The 20,462-nt window shown below is 35.3% G+C and overlaps 2 protein-coding genes across 2 annotated transcripts; one reads left to right on the forward strand and one right to left on the reverse strand.

The window, feature by feature from the left end:
- Positions 1–6,789: 6,789 nt before the first annotated feature.
- On the forward strand, positions 6,790–10,550 carry LOC120275498 (glutamate receptor 3.1-like). Its single transcript, XM_039282102.1, is given in 7 exon segments — positions 6,790–7,158; positions 7,262–8,347; positions 8,350–8,594; positions 8,717–8,994; positions 9,150–9,181; positions 9,280–9,686; positions 9,833–10,550. Coding segments are annotated over 7 exon segments (2,712 nt in total). The 5' UTR covers positions 6,790–6,911; the 3' UTR covers positions 10,250–10,550.
- Positions 10,551–10,672: 122 nt separating this feature from the next.
- Positions 10,673–15,958, reverse strand: LOC120275497 (serine/threonine-protein kinase/endoribonuclease IRE1-like). The gene is made up of 7 exons (XM_039282101.1): positions 15,552–15,958; positions 15,260–15,458; positions 13,674–15,154; positions 12,307–12,479; positions 11,963–12,209; positions 11,535–11,838; positions 10,673–10,959 (listed from the first exon to the last, which is right to left on the reverse strand). Exons 1-7 carry the CDS (start codon positions 15,848–15,850, stop codon positions 10,813–10,815), a joined length of 2,850 nt encoding a protein of 949 aa, XP_039138035.1. The 5' UTR covers positions 15,851–15,958; the 3' UTR covers positions 10,673–10,812.
- Between the last annotated feature and the right edge of the window lie 4,504 nt (positions 15,959–20,462).

Below are 20,462 nucleotides of genomic sequence, written 5' to 3' on the forward strand. Positions count from 1 at the left end.
ATTTAAAAAAAAAAAAATTAATGAAGATATCCTGCTATTTTTTGGACTTGAGATTAAAACTATATGAATGAAATTCAACCGCTTCTGAATTAACTTAGGATGATTTGAATATTAATTAAACCCAATAGACATTATATTTACGAATAAAATGAATTATTGTTGTTTTAAAATTCAATTGCCCACAAACAATGATTTGCAAGCCTCAAGTTAACATATAATAATAATAATAATAATAATAGCTCAAATCATAGATAAAACATAAGAACATAAAGAGAATTCCATAATAATCAAAATAATAAAAAAATAATAATAATTACATTTCATTTTATTATTACTTCAAAAAAACACAATCGTCGCCTTAAACTTTCTTTTTCTTTTTTTAATTTAATTTTACTATTGAAAGATTCTTGAATAATTCTCTATTAGTCTATCTTCAATCTCAATGAATCTACAGTTCTGCACCATATTACTTTTCAATTTTGTAACTTGATTCATCCAACTTATTACTAACTTTTGGTGTATAACATATATGATTTTTTTAAAATTGCAATTTAGTTTCTGATGCAGCGGTATACTCGAACTGTTGATTCACGCACGAATACCCAGTACAAGTCTTCAAAACCTGTTGATCAATGATAGCCAGGAATTGGAAAAAAGAGAGTAAACTTTATTACTCAAGAGAATAACTATTACAAAACTGATCATATTCTCGCCCTAGGCTTACATTAAATAGGAAAAATCAAAGATATGAAAATAATCCATAAACGGAGATAATTCAAAAATATACCAAAAATGGTAAATTTTTCAAATACCAGCAAGAAATAAAAGAGTTAACAAAATAAACGCTAACGCCATAAACGGCTTACAAATCAGAGATTTCTAGCCAAAAGAATAGCGAAATCAATTATTACTAAAAATAACAAAATCAGGGTTTTCGAGGCCTAAACGATGGAATTTGGCCGAAATCATGCATGACTCACGAGTTGTGTTGTTGGCAAACTTGTGACTTGTGTCTGTTGGCCCGTTTCCCATCAGACTAGGCCCAAGAAACCCAAAAAACTCCACCGCCCGGCGAATTACTAAAATACCCTTATTACTTCGAGTCCCACTTCCACATGAACGCGCATGCCATCTCCTCAATACGGCCCGCATCAGTTTCCCTGCTAATTAATTCATAATCAAACTAAATCCATATATCAATTAATGGCTTCACAAAGCTTAATCCACTTTCAAGATTTCACTGTTATATGTTAGCCCTTTGTTATTTTGATTTATTTCAGTGGGTTACTGGGTAGCCTAATGATATCACACTTGGATGGTGAGTTAGTTACGTGGGGTCTATAGTACTGTCCAATATTATGTAATATTATAAAAAATATTATATAATATTATTTACTCATTGATCACAGTCATATTTTACAACCTCCAAAGCCATAGTGTATAGAGATTTATAAATGTCGGATTATAGTATATGACATATCATTTTGAGCTGAAATGACATGATATCATTACCCTGTATGTTAGCTTACCCCACATGATAAATATCTAAAAAGTCATTAAGTTGTTGTAATTGGTGCATTATACTTGTCTGTCTGTTTTTTTTTTTCTTTTCTTTTTTTTTGACAACTCTTTGGTGGGATGGTGTTCATTGTTTTTGTAAAAAAAAAATCTTTTGTTTCCTAGATCACTGCTAATTGATTTCTTATTGTACATTACTTTTTTTTTTTTGTGTATTCCATAATTCTTCTTCTTTTATTGTGTTTTATTATTATTATTATTATTTTTAATAAAGTAGATAAACTACAAATTTATTAATAAGAAAATAACAGAGGAGTACAACGGAGAGAAAACAACGAACAAGAAAAGCTAAGAGTAAATAACTGACTAAAATTCTCACAAGAGATGAAGAGAACAGTTAGCAGGAGTTATTTTTTATTTTATTTTATATCTTAATTTACTTGGTTTACCTTTTTTTTATTTATTTAAATGCTACTTGAAAAACTGAATTTGTAATTTAGTCCCAATGGTTTTGTCATGTCTTCAGGGATGGTACCAAGGACTTCTTGATGGGGGAAAGGAAGGGGGGCTAGGGCAAAATATTAAAAAAAAAAAATTTCAGTCCACATAAATTGTATTCAATACAAAATAGTGCGATATTGTGACATTTAATTAAAATAATCACAAAAAAACATAAAACATTTATCTATGCACACTCGAGCTAGAATTGCCATCTGTGTGACGCATGCTACTCAGAGGAGGTAACTGAATACGATGAGTTTGCAATTTTTAATTATAGACTATAAAAAATAACAAGCAAAATATTAAAGGTGCTAACATTACATTACAAACTAGTCAACTACCAAGATCATTAGAAGAATCAAGCACACAAAATTGTTTGAACATGGTAGTTGTAACCTTAATGCATCTAAATGATTGAATTTGTCTTATGGAACCAATTTTGTTACGTCATTGAATCCAATTTTATTATGTGTTAATGAATATTTATGATTCTATGAATATGAAACCTTTGGTATAGCTAGTCTTATTGAAAGTTTGAAACCTATTTTGTTATGCATTTTACTATATAGATTTAACACTAAACATTATTTACTTATACATATATACATTATGATACATATTAATATTTGATATTTAATATTTTCAACAATTTAACTCACCAAGGCATTTAATCAAACATATTGTAGGCATATGTATAAAAATGAAGTCTATGATTCATGTTCTATTGATTTCACCCATAAATTTAATACATTCATTCTCTCATTTTCAATAAGAAGTAATACTTGATCATTGATTGTATGATCCAATAATTAAAAAAAATAAATACTAAAATATACATACTCAATTAAAAGTAAAGAGGATGCAGTGAAGAAGCAACTAAGCAGGTTGATAAGTGATAACTTAATGCTGTTAAGCGTTATGGTGAAAACCTGGAAATAGATTTTGATTAAAGGGTAAAACTGACATTTCAAATGTTTGAATGTTGGTTAGGTTTGAGAGGGAAAGAATGAACGACAGAGATTAATTTCATCAAGATGATTGGTTTAAGTTCGAGGCAACCTCAAGAGTCAAGATTGGTTTTCCAATGAATGGCCAGGATGCGATCATCAAATGGATGCATATTAGTTCGAGGCAATAGTTAGTTGATTTGGATGCAATTGACTCATGCTCTCAATACACCAGTTTCATTTTAGTTACTGAGGTTTTTGTAAATTATTAAAGCATAGTTTCTGTTAACTTGGCTGGTTTTTTATTCTATTTTTATGTTTTTCTTTAAACATCTCATCTTTCATGAATTATCCCGTCTTGTAGAAATGTTTTCTGAGATCGAGTTGAATACAAAAGTTCTTTCTCATGATCTTTAGTATCTATGTAGTGATTATCAAAACGGATGAGGGGCTGCTGGCGGGGCTGACATGGCCAAAGGGGCCTGGTTTGCATGGTTCTATAACTTCTATGTTTTCCGGCCAAACAAAAAAAAAACCTTGTCGGTGTCGAGGGGGGGTTGAAGCCCCTGCTAGCCCGCCCTTGGTTCCGTCCTTGCATGTCTTCATCTTGGGGCATGCTTTAGAGGCCAAATTAGAAAGAACACATCTTGCATTTGAGCATTGAGACCTTGAGTTATTAAAAACAAAAAAACCAAAAAAAGGAAGATGATGGAATTTTCATTCGGGTTCTCTTTTTATGAAGTGAAAGACAATGAGTGAAATAGAAAGAGAAAGAATGAGTACAAGAGAGATAGAGAAAGGAGAAAGAGAAATGGAGTTTTGTTAGTGGTTTAGGTTTGAGGGCATCAATATATGAAGTTACGGGGGACATTTGGTATGTAGATGAAACTTTGTTTTCCTTCATTATTCATATAATCATATGATATTTGTCTTGTTTTTTTTTAATCAACCCAGTATAAGTTATCTTTTTTTTTTTAAAGAAAATGTTGAAATTATATTGTCTTATAATAATTATATGGTAAACTAGCTATATAATTGTTTTGTTGTAATATAACACTTTTGTAATGAGGTATTTAATGTTTTTTTAATTCAAAAGTCGAGATTTAAATTTTTATATTTTTTTAATAAATCAATAGTTTATCTAGTTTATTAAAAAAATTATAAGTATTTTATTCATATTCAAATAAAATAGTATAGTATTAAAAGATTACGAATAACATTTGAATAAAATCACGTAAAAAATAATTAAAAGAAATGTGGACGCAAGTGCACACCATTAGAACCATTAAAATTGAAAAGTATTTGAGCACATTTTTTAGGACATATTTTTATATCTCTATATAAAGACCGCTTTTGTATGCAATCTTCTGACTAATGTACATACTGCCAGTAAACATTAAATGAAAAATGGATCTATATTTAGTTATCAACTTCAATTTCTTACTCCACTTACTGTCCTTCACTCGTTATTTCAACTCAGCTGAACCACAAACAAACTACCCCTTTCTTTTTAATTGAAAAACCCACAACACAATATATATATATATATATATATATATATATATATATATATATATATATATATATATAGATAGTAGGGTGAAGGGGGACGGGGAATGGGATCTCTGTCCCCATCCCCGTTTCCCACGGGGCGGGAATTCCCCACCTCCAAATTCCCCGCGGGGGAGAAATTATCCCCACTCACTCCCCCGCGGAGATCCCCACGGTGTCGGGGAATCCCCGTCCCCACCAATTTTTTTTATTACATAAAATTCTAATAATATTATATATATATATATATATTAAAATAGAAAACCTATTCGACACTTGTCAATTTCTCATAGAAATTTTACCAATATTATTTTAATAATATTAAAATATTTATAACATAACACTAAATTATATTGTTTTAAACTAATTTTTATTATTTTATCTCATAATATATAATAAAATTAATTTTATAAAAATATTATATTTTTGAAGTTGATAAATAACTTATTTTATTTAATCTTAATTTTACCTTAATTTCTATAGAAAATACAAAAAATTATTAAATTTTTTAAAAATTTTCATATAATTATATTCGTACATCACACGGGAGTAATACTAGTATTACTTAAAGTCTAAAAGTCTAAAACATTATTAATAAATACTAAAAATATTTTTTTTTTGAAACCCAAATATTTGGTTCTTATAATCTTATATTCATATTGAATTATTTTAAAAAAATAAATAACTAATCATATGAGTTATTTTCAATATATATATAATTAAAAATTGGGGAATCCCCGTTGGGCGGGGAATGTCTTCCCCTCCCCTGCCCCGCCCTGCGAGGCGGGGAGGGATTTTCCCCCGTTCTCCGCCCCGCAGGGGGGTTATTTCGGGGAATCCCCGCCCCGCCGAGGCGGGTCCCCGCCGGGAACGGGGATTCCCCGCCCCATTTACATCCATAATATATATCAGGTTATTATTTTTTTTTATTTTTTATTTTTTTTTAATTAGAGAATGAATATTATTTTAATCACTTAATTTTAATTTATTTTAAAATATTTACTAAAAATACTAATAATTTTAACAGTATGTCACCCAATATATTAGCATCTTCACTAGCTGAAGTAGAGGCCATAAATCACTCTTTGACAGTGTGCTAATTAGGCTTTTTTCAACCTCCACGTCTGCTATAATGAAGATGCTAATCCATCTAGTGAACTGCCTCTGAAATAATTAGTAATTTTAGTGAGCATTTCAAAATAAATCAAAATTAACTGATCAAAATGATATTTAACCAAAGTTCAATGATATACCCAAAAAAAAAACCATATATATCATCTGTATGTTCAAAAATCATGCAAATACACTAAAATACATTTGAGTTAAATCCCTCGGTGAAGCTCCCATTTTATTTTGAAAGGAAAGCAATAATAAGGTAATATTTTTTTTTTAATTTTTATTTTTTTTATAAAATATGGATAAATAACATTAGGGCAGGCATAAACATGGAGTTAATTTTTTAACACATTTGTACATATACTTTGCTTGAGTTGAAGTTCAAACCCGTTTCCTCAACATCTCCCCAGTAAGACACGAATGCCTTAAGTAAAGAACTCGTTGCAAATAGACTAAAAGGCCATTGATATTAATGATATTTTTTTTTTGTTTTTTGTGATCATCAGCAAAAATAAACAATAGGATTTGATTTGTGATGAATTAATTATAGGACATACATTTAATGTTGAGGATCAGAGCTTTTTTTCACAACTATCTTCATCTCATTGAGATGAAAGCAATGCATGTGAGGCTCTAGTAAAGAATATTAACTAAAGAATAAAAAAAAATACTAAACGAAAACAAAAACATAAGTAATCCAAAGATATTTAAATAGTAACACTATGTCTAATCCAAAGATTACAAATTATTATGGAATACATGAGCTAATCCAAAAACATAAATAATACAAGATATTTTACTTTTGCTTCCATGGTTCATAATTTTTTTTTAAAATAAATTTTAATTTTAAGGATATTGGTTCAATTGCACTTATGCATGTGACTCTGGTTCATTCATTCTTTCACAGTTTCACGTGTCTATTTCTCTTGTTTTAATTAATTTCAACGTTAAGTGTATATTTTATTTTCATTTCATTGTCATCATAAATTTTTTTTTGTATTCTTTTTAACAAATTAGTTATGCCCATTTACCACCTCCCATGTCCTACATTTGCATGCTTGAAAGGTCTTTGAACCAAGCTTTTCTCAACACCATCCACTCACAAATTCTCTTCTATCATGACATGCAGTTGAAAACCATGGTTTGTACTTATTCACTATCTTCCCTTTTTTGTTCTTCAAACTTCATAATTCTCATATATGGTTTCAATGCTCTTCTTCTTCTTCTTCTTCTTCTTCATTCTTATTCAGAGACATGCAATAAGAAGCATTGGTGAAGATGGCTAATAAGTTTGTTCTTTTACTTCTTTCTCTTTGTTTCATTTCAAGTGGATTCAGTACAAGACCACCAGTTGTGAAGCTTGGTGCTGTTTTCTCAGTCAACTCCACCATTGGAAGAGTTGCCAAAGTAGCCATTGATGCTGCAGTGGATGAAATCAACTCTAATTCCACTCTTCTCAATGGCACCAAACTTCTTCTCCAAATGCATGACTCCAAATGCAATGGATTCACAGGGATTGTTCAAAGTATGTGCAATCTTATCTTCATAAATCTTCTTCTTCTTCTTCCTCTTTATATGTCCTTAATTCTCATACATGATTTTATTAATTTTTCTGCATATTTTAACAGCTATTCAGTTCATGACAACTGATGCTGTTGCAGTAATTGGACCACAGTCTTCAGACACTGCTCATGTGATTTCCCATTTTTCTAATGAGTTTCATGTCCCTTTTCTATCCTTCTCTGCAACAGACCCCACACTAACTTCCATTCAATTCCCATTTCTTGTTAGAACCACACATAGTGACCTTTTCCAAATGATTGCCATTGCTCAGCTCATTGATTATTACCAATGGAGAAATATTATAGTTGTTTATACTGATGATGATTATGGAAGGAATGGTATAGCTTCTTTAGGTGATGAGCTTGAGAAAATACGCTGTCAGATATCGTACAAAGCCGTATTGTCACCGGGAGCTACTCAAGCCGATATCAGCAATATGCTTGTTAAGATTGCATTGATGGAGTCTCGAATTATCATCGTGCATGCAAACATTGATTTTGGTCTCACAGTCTTCTCAGTAGCTCATTATCTTCAGATGATATCTAATGGTTATGTGTGGATAGCAACAGATTGGCTCTCATCTTTTTTAGATTCTTCTGCACCAGTTGAAATGGAAATCATGAGCACATTACAAGGAGCTCTCTCATTGCGCCAACACTCACCCAAGTCGGTAAAGAAGCACAATTTAGTATCGAAATTTCCCGAACTAAGAAAGCGAAAAAGCAATGAAGTTTTTCGAATTAATTCTTATGGTTTACAAGCTTATGATACTGTTTGGTTGATTGCCAGAGCTCTTGATTCTTTCTTCAGAGACAATGGAACTGTTTCATTTTCTAAAGATTCAACACAGCAATACTTCAGCCTTGATGCAATGACAAAATTTGATGATGGACAAACTCTGCTGAATAAGATCAAAACAACAGAAATGGATGGTGTGACAGGGAAAATTCAGTTTGATTCTGATGGAAATCTAATTAATCCTGCTTATGATATTCTTAATGTTATAGGCACTGGTTTAAGAACTGTTGGGTTCTGGTCAAATGCTTCAGGATTATCAACAAGACCTCCTGAAAAAATCTACACAAACATGACTAGTAAGTCCAGTGAGAATCACAAGCTTCATACTGTGATTTTTCCCGGGAATCATCTACGCCCCCTCGCGGTTGGGTTTTCCCTAACCATGGCAAGGAATTAAGGATTGGAGTTCCTAACAGAGTTAGCTACAAATCCTTTGTTTCTTGGGATCCAACTACTAATACAGTGAGAGGATACTGCATAGATGTTTTTTCTGCTGCAATTGCTTTACTCCCATATGCTGTTCCATATAAATTCGTACTATTTGGTGATGGAATTCGCAATCCAAACTATACTGATCTTGTTTTTAGAGTCTCAACAAAAGTAAGTGTATATATACTTGTGTATACATATATATATATATATATATATATTTATGTATGCATGTGTAGTAAGAGATTTCTGCAGAACTGAATTAGAATTGGTGACTGTTGTTGTTTTTGCAGGAGTTTGATGCTGCAGTGGGAGATATTACAATTGTAAAAAGCAGGACAGAAATTGTGGATTTTACACAACCTTATATTGATTCTGGGCTTATTATAGTTGCACATACACAAAGATTTAGATCATATGTTTGGGCATTTCTGCAGCCATTTACAGTTGAAATGTGGTGTACCACAGGTGCATTCCTTATTTTTGTTGGAACAGTGGTTTGGCTTCTTGAGCATAGAGTTAATGATGATTTCCGCGGTCCACCGAAGCAACAATTTGCCACTTTGATCTGGTATGTCTTGCTTGTTGAATGAGTTCGATCCAATCTAAAAACTTAAATTAGTTTTTGCATGTCTATGTTAAGATCTTTTTGTTACTATATATGTTTTTTTAGTATGCTATGCTATTTTGACAAACCTCACACTATTTATCCATTTTCTGCTGCAGGTTTAGCTTCTCAACTTTGTTCTTTGCTCACAGTAAGTGAAGAAGAGCTGTCACTCATTTCACTTTTAACAGCAGATAAAAATTAAAAAAAATAAATAAAACTAAGGTTAAAAAATGTTTGTTTGGACAGGGGAGAACACAGTGGGAACTCTTGGACGTATGGTTCTTCTGATATGGCTTTTTGTGGTGCTAATAATTCAATCAAGTTACACAGCAAGCTTGACTTCAATCCTGACAGTAAGACAGCTCTTCTCTCCAATAACTGGAATTCATGGATTAATAGCAAGCAATGATCCAATTGGCATTCAAGTTGGTTCTTTTACTGAGAACTATCTTGTTCAAGAGCTTGGAATAAAAAAGTCCAGGATAAAAGTTTTATCAGATGCAATAGAGTATACAAGAGCTCTTGAGCTTGGTCCTAATCATGGTGGTGTTGCTGCTGTTGTTGATGAACATCCATATCTTGAGCTCTTTCTCTCAAGTCATTGCCAATTCTCTGCCATTGGCTCTGATTTCACCAAAAGTGGATGGGGATTTGTGAGTATCACCTTCCTTTCTCTTCCTCTATTTTGTGCAGAGTAATAAACAAGCGAAATTTGACACTTACAATCAGTTAATTTGAATATATAAATATATTCGGTTTGCATTTGATTACTTATATATTATTTTATATAACTCTGCAGGCATTTCCAAAAGATTCACCTTTGGCAGTGGACCTATCAATAGCAATCCTTACACTGTCAGAGAATGGTGATCTTCAGAGGATTCATGACAAGTGGTTAACAAGAAAAGGTTGTAGCAGTGAGAACAAAGAAATAGATTCAAATCAACTGCAACTTAACAGTTTCTTGGGTTTGTTCATGTTGTGTGGAATGGCATGCTTTCTAGCTCTTCTCATTCACTTCTCCATCATAATGCGCCAGTTCATCAGGCATTACAATCCAACTGATTCCATTGCATCCAGAAACACTATAACTGGGCGCAGCTTTCAGGATTTTCTTTCTTTTTATAATGAGAAAGAGGAAAATGTGAAGAATACATCCAACAGGATGATGATGATGCAGAATGGAGAAAGCAATGGTGTCGATGATGATAATTAATTGTCTATGAATAGATAGAATTTCCCAAGAAACAAAAAATTAAAAAGAAAATTTCTCTATGTATATGTTGTGGATTTTTTTTTTTACATTACTGTGGAACATAGGACATGTCTATGATCTTAGTTAAGTATTTTTACATGTTAAGTGGTTCATAGAACCAAATACTTTCCATGGTTGTTGAAGAAACTTCTCACTTTTAACTCTAGAACCTCTGCATCCTCTTGGTTTATATTGTTCTTTGGCTGTTTGAAATTTCTGCTAAGGGTGGTGCTAGTTTCTTTATTTCTGACACGGATAATAAAATTATGCATGCAGGTTGCATTCAAATTAGGACTCTGTATCTATCTAGCTTAGCTAAATAGATACGGGCCATTTTGAGAGACAGCTGATGGACTTGTTTATGTTAAACAGATGACACTGAAACTTCCTTTAAAATCAGATACACAGAGGGATTATTACAGATATATATATATATATAGTACAATGTTAGATGATACAGATTCTGTACATTAATCAACGTCGTGTTGCCTAAAAGTGGTGACGTTTATTATGATTGTTCAAGCTTAGAACAGAATGCTCTCAAAGTATTTCTGGAAGCAAACCTCTTGTCTGCAGTATCTGGATATGACTTTGTAGACTTCAATTAGCAGGTTTGGGAATCGCTTTGAGAAATAATTATCAAAACCTTCAGGTACTGGTCCGAGAATTTCCTGAGAGGGATATGAAGACTCAGAAAATAAAGCATGGGAGTGATATGAAGAATCTCATAAAATAAAAGGCAAAGTAATGATTTCAGACAACAATTTAAGCAAACTTGAGGTTGCAATTACACGGATTAGCTGAATAGCAAGACAGGTAATGTGTCTTTCATTTAATGTTAGAAGTAATCCCACACAAGACGTGCATTACATCTAAGGTAGCAAGCAATTCATTTCTTTGAAATTAGAAATGATCCTACACAAGACATGCATTACATCTAAATTAAAAGTAATCCCACCAGTTCAACACTTTTTCCACAGATAACAGTATGCATACTTTCTTCAACCAAAATATTCCCAGGCATGTATTAGTTGTCTACAAACTGGAAACTAAGATTCATCTGTGACCAACATCCAAAATACTCTACTTAAGGTCAACCTAGATTTGATGTGACAAAAAAAAAAGTAAAAATGCTCACAACATTCATAGTAGTGAAATGCCAAAACATTCAACATATTCCTACAACTACTTGTGCCTGTCAAAAGAAATAAAACAGTAACTGCTTGGTTTTAGTGAGAGAACATACCTGGAGTTCATTTGCAAGTTCCCTGTAATGGCTTAACTTGTTCCTTATGACCCTTAGTAGATCACGCGTGAACTCAAAATTATATTTCCTATACCGACCCATGTCACTAATGAATGCACTGTCCAGCTTGTCATTCCACTTCCCACCAAATGCCACTGGAGAAACATTTTCTAAAGCTTCAAGAAGTTCAGATGGACTTCCCTTATCTTCTTGTTCCACCCTGTCACTAACATCTCGGAGAAATGAAAGCCGCATTTCAGAGCTCCAGAAGAAAGGATGATGTAGTACTCCAATTGCACTTGGCCTGTCAGCATATTTAAAAGTTATGCTACCATCATCTAAAATCACTTCTATAAGTCAAAGATGGGGAGGAAAGGGAGTTAAGTGAGAATATGAGATGACAAAATTGAATAAAAATGTCCCCTTGCCTCTTATCTGGTTCAGCATCCAATAACTGAGAAAGAAGATGAACAGCTTCAGGTATATGATCCACCAAGAACAAGTCAAACCGATTATTGATGATGTTTGCGTCACGTTCAAAATGGTTGCCAAATGGATGTTTGCCCTTGGTAATGCAAAAGAAAAGGATGCACCCCAGACTGAACAAATCCACTGCACGTGTTTGACGCCCGTGAAGAAGCTGTTCAGGAGCTTGCCACCCAGAGCTACCATAACCTGTAGTAAATCATCAAGATTGAGAACCGGTTGTTTTAAATCACGTAATTTAGATGCATAGTCTAAATAAGAAAAACAGATCAAATTATACCCTCACCAGTTGCATGATGACCTAATGAAGACATATTTTCAGGAAGACGCTTGCTGATGCCCATGTCTGAAAGTTTTGCTGTAAGGAACTTGTCACTACTTATTAGTATGTTTTGAGGCTTTAGATCCCGATGTATGATGCCAATTTCATGTAAATGCACAAGACCAGAAACCACATCTCTGTTGGGATGGAAACAAAGTTAATTAATATATAAGAAAACTAAAATAATTGGAAAACAAAAAAACCCACAAGTATTGGAAATCAATGCAACAACAGAAGACTTTAATCAACGACGAACTAAGGCATAGGGATCAGCAAGGAAGGTATAACAATGCCCCTTATAAAGAAAAGAAGACATAATTTAACTGTTCATGCACGGGTGAATATCACTTTAGGCATGGTAAGTAACATCTTTGTCCTTGAGATTGGTTGGCCGTTATGTGAAATTACTCCTCCAAGTTGCTCCTTAGACAAGCCAGACTATTTGACGGTACATCTAACCAATCATAAACCAAGTATCATTTATTACCATAGAATTACTTCGAGAACAAAAGATAACTCTCTCTGGTCAAAAATCAAGTGGCAGCAGAACTTCTGAGCAAAGATATCCTTTCACTCTTCCCTACGTGCTTTTGTTGGATTTCATGCAGTATTAAATCCATCTAACTGGTTTCTAATCAGCATTCTTAAGACCGCAAGGTACCAATTCACTACAATTTTTTGAAACATTGCCAACAAAATTAGGAAATGCAAAGTTTCTGTCTTTAAGTTGAATGTTTGGAAAAACTAGCGTGCTTAAAAGATAGAAGTAAATTACCTAAGAAATCACACATATTTCCATGCATAAGCTAGAGTAACAGTTCATGGGTCTTCTTGGTCAATCCAAAAGTTCCATAATTTCATAGATAGAGCAAAGTGCTTATCATCAGGAGTATAAACTTCCTAGTCACATTTGTAAATAAATAGGCCATTCATTATTTATTCTCTTAATAAAGCTCTATCAACAAGCTCCCATAAAGAAAAACCTTGAGATAAAATTTAGCACCAATACATTTCTGTGGCATGGAAAGAACAATGAAATTCAACAATGTCCAGCCATTGGGCCACAAGTAGCTCAGGTTTTTTTATAACAACAAAAACTTAGAATAATGTATAAAGCTATGTCAATGGATTCGAATCTCAAATGGTCATGAATCAGAGACCTTCATAGTAAAATGTGATAAAACAAATCCTCCCATTTATAAATTATAATAGCATAAAATTATGAAGGCTGAAGACTAAAATTAGCCTATATTCAAGGGTATAAAACCAAGATCTTTGGATATGAAAAGTAAGCGGGACACCACAGGCCAAGTGTCGATACAGATACTAACCTCATCAGTTTTAACAGTCGGGAAGAAGGAAACCCATCTTCCCTCCACAGCTCAAGATTGTCGATATTATTTGGAAAATCAAGCCGGAGTTTGAGCTCACTTATATAAGTTGAATCTGGAGTTTTAGAAATATCAGTATCTGAAGAAGAATTAGCACATAGTTGGATCAGATCACCTAAACTGGACAAACATCGCTCAAGTGATATATAAACAAAATCTATATCTTGCTCCACCCCGTACCATCGAACAATATTGGGATGCTGGTCTGAAGCAATAAGATTCTGAATCTCCTTGAAAGCAATGTCATGATGGGCCCTTAAAAGGCGTTTTACAGCAACTGGCCGGCCATCATAAACCCCTTCAAACACAACAGTGCCATTGCTCCCCACAGCAATTTCTGAGTTTAGCACAAGAAGTCTCCCAATCCACCTCCCATCATTAGCATCGTTATCTCTGACCAAATGAAGGAATGGGTATCTTTCATTATTTTTATGCTTAGTAGCATCAAAATTCTCATTTTCAGATGAATTGGGACTGTTAATACGATTAGCAATGACACCATTTTTAGCATTTGCAGCCTTCCGATTTCTTCTCTTCTTGGAATAGGGAACAGTGTTTTCAATCCCTTTTGAACCAATCAACTGCTTGTCTGATTTAACCTCATCTCTCAGCTTCACATACAGTGCACATGCCAAAATAACTATTAGGATGACAAGCAATGCAAAAATTCCGTATGTAGCTTGAAGAACTTCAGCACTATGACTTGGTCTCACTAGAGAAGTGTCATCATCTCTATATGGTTGTATATGAGTTTGCATGTCAGGTGGCGAAAATGTTAGTATATGAGATGTGTTATCAAGTTGTGGAGTGGAAGCAACAAAGCTCCACGATGGACCACTGCTGGCAGAGAGGACAGTGCTTGAGATGGTAGAAGGTGCACCTTCTCCTTCCCCAAAAGAAACATTTCCAGTCCCATGCAAGAACAGCGGAAATTTGAACAGTGTTTGTGTTTCATTTGAACTATCCAGAGCAATTGGATCATGAGGATCAGATGGAAGAGGGTGCACATAATCCTCAGGCATGAAGTAGACAGGGACGTTCTCCCCTGACAGAGGGAATACTGCAGGGGCATTATTTGCACTCGGAAGCAACTGGTTCTCTTTGTTACCTCTATATGCTGTAAACTGTGCAGCCCTTAAACTCCACAATGTTTCACCAAAAGACAGAGACTTAAGACTATAATCTTTCCTCACTATGGTCATAATACTACCAGTTCTTGCGTGATTTTGAAACTCTTGAATTGCCTTCTCATCAACAGCAAACTCCGCATCATCTACAGAGGGCAATGTAGATCTGAACAAAATCTTTCCACTGCTCTCATCAACATATATGATAGTTGTCGATATCGATCCAAGAACAGCAGTGCGACCATCTACCTTTGCGAGTTTGTATATAGACTCCTCTAAGGTCATGTCCAGTTTCTAATGCAAGCAAATGAATTCCAGAACAAGAAAAAAAAAAACAAAGAAATAAAGACAAACCCAACAAAAGCAATAGGAATATGCACTGCAAACCAAGACTCATACCCTCTTGCCAAATTCCTTGTGATGCTCGTACAAGGCCCAATCCTCTCCAATAGAATAGAAGTGTTCGGTGCCATTACCAGTCCACTGCTCCTTGAGCCTACTGCCTGTCGAGATCTCCCATTCATAATCCGAAGTTTTGGTGTCCCTCAAACGCAAAGTCCCATTTTCCCGAACCACGAGAATTTTCCCAAATTCACCACTTCAAGAAAAGCCAAGAAAAAAAAACAATCTTTATGCGATAAATCCACAGAAATTAGTCAAAACTTCGGATGCGGAATCTCGAGGAACTTACACAGAATCGAAAGAGAGGATAGATCTGGACGCGGGTGCTAGGGTTTCAGCCGTACGAGCAGGATCCTCGGCGGGGAATAGCTTGATGGACACCACCGGGGGAGGAAGAGCTAGCCCGGAAGGAAGACCTGGCGTTTTCTGAGAAGGTGGCCAGAGATCCTCAGCAGCGAGGACCTCGTCCGAGGTCAACGGGAAAGCATGACTGCCCGCCGTCCATGATGATGGTGTAAGGGCGCCGGAGATGAGAAACCCGGCAACGACGATGAGGAACAATAGTAGAGATGGAGACCAAGGCCTCATCTCCACCGCATCGGAGAGGCGAAACCCTAGATTCAATGGCAATGGAGACCAGAATTCTTCTCTTCCTCACGTGGAGACGAAGACGTTATTCTTCGCAGCTAAGGATGCGAATTTTTTTGACGGCCGAGTTTAAATGGCTGAGATAACCTCGAGATCAGTGCATCAAGATTAATGCTGATCTTGAGGTAGCGTCAATCCTTTGAAAATATTTGACCCAAGAATTTAATTTAATTATTTGGAGAAGCAGCTTTATGACTAAATATAAGGTTTTCAGAATTATCAGATATAGTCAACCATTGGATAGCCCAATGGTATGACATCAAAGTGTAAGGAGAGGTCATGGGTTCAAATCTCTCCCCCCAACAATACTGTTCCCTTGTATTGTTCATACACTGTTTACTCGAGATTCCTATATTATTTTTATACTGTACATATACTGTACATCCGGGTTCCAATACTGTTTAGTACTGTTTCTATTCATAAAAAAAGACGTTTGTTGTCTATTATTCAAAAAAAAAAAAAAATAAAATAAAAATTATCAGATATATTTTAAATATTTGGAATTTTATCAACTTCTATGATGATAAAGTCGGATGTGCAGCATAACGGTACCTATTATGTCTTGAAATTGAGAGGTCTGAGTTTAAACTTTATAATTTATAATGTATAAAGTTTTTTATAAAAAATTTGTATGAAGATATTTTTTTCTCGGAGAATATATAATATGGGATGATTAAATGAAAAGAAAATTGTATTTAGAAAGTTTTTGAGAAAGACAATAAAGCACGGAACCCCAAAGACGTGTATGTGTGGAGAACAAGACTTAATACCGACCCACGTGCCCTCACTTTACGTAGGATATAAGGTGAGAGCCCGAATCCTCCCTGAAATGAACGCCCTACGCAAGAGACCCAATACCAATTGACCCAAAGACCGTTGGTGTATTTAAAAAATTTTCAAACCATTTTGTGTTGTACATATTTATTCTTTTACTAATTACTTTCATTAAAAAAAATGATCAAATCCGTTTCATCTAGCCAAAACAGTCTTATCTAAATTTCATTTTCAAATTTAAGTTTAATTTTAATCTTTTCTCAATCTCTATCTATGCATAGGGGTGGCAAAAATTCGGGTCCGGACAAAACCGGGTTCGGACAACTACTAATATAAATAGAAAAACTTGTGTCCGGACCCGGCCCGGTTTTAAATCCGGACAAACTTGGTATGTCCAAACCCGGTTTATTTTAAAAACCGGGTTGTCCGGATGTCCAAATTTTTTTTCCGAATTCTATAAGTTATTTTTTTAAGTTCGCTCAAATATTAAATTATACAAAAAAATAATTTAATTCACATTAAATGTAAAAAAACATTAATAATCCAAAAACTCAACTCAAATTATAGAAAAAAATCTAAGTCTTAATAGAAAAAAACAATAGATGTTTAAAGTTTTTTTAGAAGAATGGGACTTAAAAACAAATGTGCCTAAGGTTGTGGAGCTTTTAAAGTTTTAGGGGTTAAAAGGGCCCGGTTGTCCAATTTCTATGTCCGGGACCCGGCCCGGATTTAAATCCGGACAACCAAGCCATGTCCGGACCCGGCCCGCATTTGCAAACCTTATGTCCAAACCCTTTTTATTCCGGGCCGGACAAAACCGGGCCGGCGGGTCCGGACAGATTATTGCCACCCCTATCTATGCATCTTCATTATTTTTTTTTTAAAGATGAATAAACTATTTCAATTAAATAAAAAGTCTCACGGTATAAAAAAAACAATTAAACAACACACCGATTACAAGAAGTGGAACACCGCTAGTAAAAAACAACAAATAACAGAATCAGACGACAAGAAAAGGGCCGCCAAAAGGACCCAACATAGGTTAAACACCCACTATCCCTGGAGCTGAAAACTCTCCTCCTCAGCAGTCGAATCCATAGAGATTACCTCCAACCTCTAACCCATAAACTCCAAGCTACGCTTGATGGTATGCATGGAATCGCCGAGCTTCTCTCTAGAACCCTCTACAACTGCTGAAAACCAATAAAGCATCATACGAACACATTTCAATAACACATCAGTCACAGATAAAAAATAGTAGCATTAAAAATGTACTCATTTCTAGCAATCCAAATATTCCAGACATGAACCTTCACAATCCAATCCTCCACTGCCCTGAAGGCAGGTCTTAAACTAGCTCACCAAGATCCCCAAACATGACACATGTAATTAGGAGGTTTAGGCAAGTGGAATAACCGAACAAATTACTCCATACATGCTTAGCAAAAGGACGGGTTAAGTTTTGGATAGACCACCGAACTTTGCTCATTTTTCAATTTGGTCACCATACTTCAATTTGTATCCAATCAGTCATCCAACTTTTCATCAGGCAGTTACCCAGAAAATTCCGACCCCTAATTGCTGATGTGGCCATCGGAGAATCCCAGTCATCATTACATGGCCATGTCATTTATCTCAAGTGGCATAGTGACTCAACAAACTTATGCCTTGTCAGCAAATGATGCCATGTTGGCATCTTCTTCTCCAAAAGCTTAGGCTGAATTGCCACTGTTCAACTCAGCCTACTCCATGGTTCTTACCCTTCCAAGCACCATGGTCTCCTCCTCAAAGGCCCTTTGTTGCCGCCACTCATCACTGGAGATCCCACCAAATTCCTCCACGTCGCACGGCCATCTTGTAGACAATTCATCCACAGCTCTTCCCCACAACATACGCCGAGGCTCGAAGAAGCTTCTCCAGCTCCATCATGAACCTTTCATCTACTACGACGTACCTGGCTTTCTCCGCCTCCTCTCCTCTCCTATGCCGGAGTTGGCACTGGAGCACCACCACAACCATGCATAATAGCAGCCGCTACCATCGCGGCTTTCTCTTTTCCTGAAACTCAACAAGGCTTTCAGCTGTTCTCAAACTAAACCAATGCCTCTCTGTATCACCCGATTGTTGTTGCGGTGGTCTGCTACACCATGCTGAGACCTCATCGTAAGTCCCATAAACAATTGCTAATCATATATTGCCAACATCAACTCAAAATTACACAGCCAATTCAAAGCTTCGGTTTAAGCCTTCTTTTTTTTTTTTATTATTCTCTATTCAATTCAGAACTTACTCTTTTTCCTCTTTGACATGGCACCTCCAAGATGTTTTGCTTTTGAGCTTCATAATGACCTGAAACAAAAGTATTTGCCTTCTTTAATCCCCCACCATTAATAGTATTTTGAGAAAAAATTTGCATTTTAATTAATTTTTCTACCTGTGATTTTTTTTTTAATGTAGATTGATGCTTTCATCAAGTACAGGGAACCTGGAAGGAAAAAATAATTCTAAGCACCATGTATAAAATCAGAGTACCAATTAATATACAAAGTTGTAATCTTACTTTGCACCAGATACCTGGGCTTCCACACTAGCTTCTTCTCAGAAGGGATGACTGCTGCATTGTTCCTTGATTCTCTTTGCATTCTCATATTCAATGTTGCTACTCCTTTCAATGTTGTCATCAAAACTAGACATTAACCATCATTTTCATCCTACAATTTTTTTTTCTTTTAAAGATCATAAGAAAGTTCTATTAATCTATCAATCTATCAATCCACTACCGTTTCATTATCCACCTGTTGCTGCAGCCGCAATAAGTGTCATGAGATCCCCAGGGGTTCTCCCATCGACTATTGATCTAATAGTAGAGTCCACTCTCTCACACTCAGCTCCGGCCTGCTTCGAAATCTCTATATAGTGTGATGTTAAGAGCTAGTTTGTGGAAGCCATGGCTGAGCACATCTTTGAGCGCTATCCTCTGATCTCTCGCATGTAACAATTGCAGTAGCCACAGCAACAGCTACACTCGCCACTTGTTACCTGAGAGGTTGTTGGTTGAGAACTGAGGGATCTCACCTGAGAGGTTATTGTGGTGGAAGTCGAGGCTGATTGCGGCTGGTATCTCACCATACTCCATCGAAATCCTGCCTGAGAGGAGATTAGAGGAGAGATTCAAGATCTAGACAAGGCGAGGAAGGGATGCGATGGATGACGCTAGGGTTCCGTTGAGTCGGTTGGAGAAGATGTTGAGATACACAATAGACTTGACTCGGAATCAGCCGGTGAGGAAATTGCAGGAGAGATCAAGAGTATTGATGAAACAAAGAGTAGGAATGGTGGGAGGAATGTGGCCGAAGAGACGATTCCGAGGGAGCACAAGGCTATCTAGGTCGGTGAGGAGGCAGAGAAACACTGCCTGGGCGGACATGGCATTAGTTTGCTGACAAAGCACAAGTTTGCTGAGTCACTATGCCACTTGAGATATATGACATGAGCATGTAAGGATGACTGGGATTCTTCGGTGGCCACGTCAGCAATTAGGGGTCGGAATTTTCTCGGTGATTGCCTGATGAAATGAAATTAAAGTTGGGTGACTGATTGGATACAAATTGAAGTATGGTTGTAATACCCTGAACCTTTGGATAATTACTGGAAAAATATATTTAAGGTATTACTACAGTTGAAGTAAGATTTTTGTACAGAGTAATTTTGGTGAGAAACCCAAGTGGAAAGAACAAGGACTTAAATGTAAAAGTTTTTAAAAGATTTTGGGTTAAAG

The sequence above is a fragment of the Dioscorea cayenensis genome, chromosome 14 (genome assembly GCF_009730915.1).
Source record: "Dioscorea cayenensis subsp. rotundata cultivar TDr96_F1 chromosome 14, TDr96_F1_v2_PseudoChromosome.rev07_lg8_w22 25.fasta, whole genome shotgun sequence".
Classification (NCBI taxonomy): Eukaryota; Viridiplantae; Streptophyta; class Magnoliopsida; order Dioscoreales; family Dioscoreaceae; genus Dioscorea; species Dioscorea cayenensis.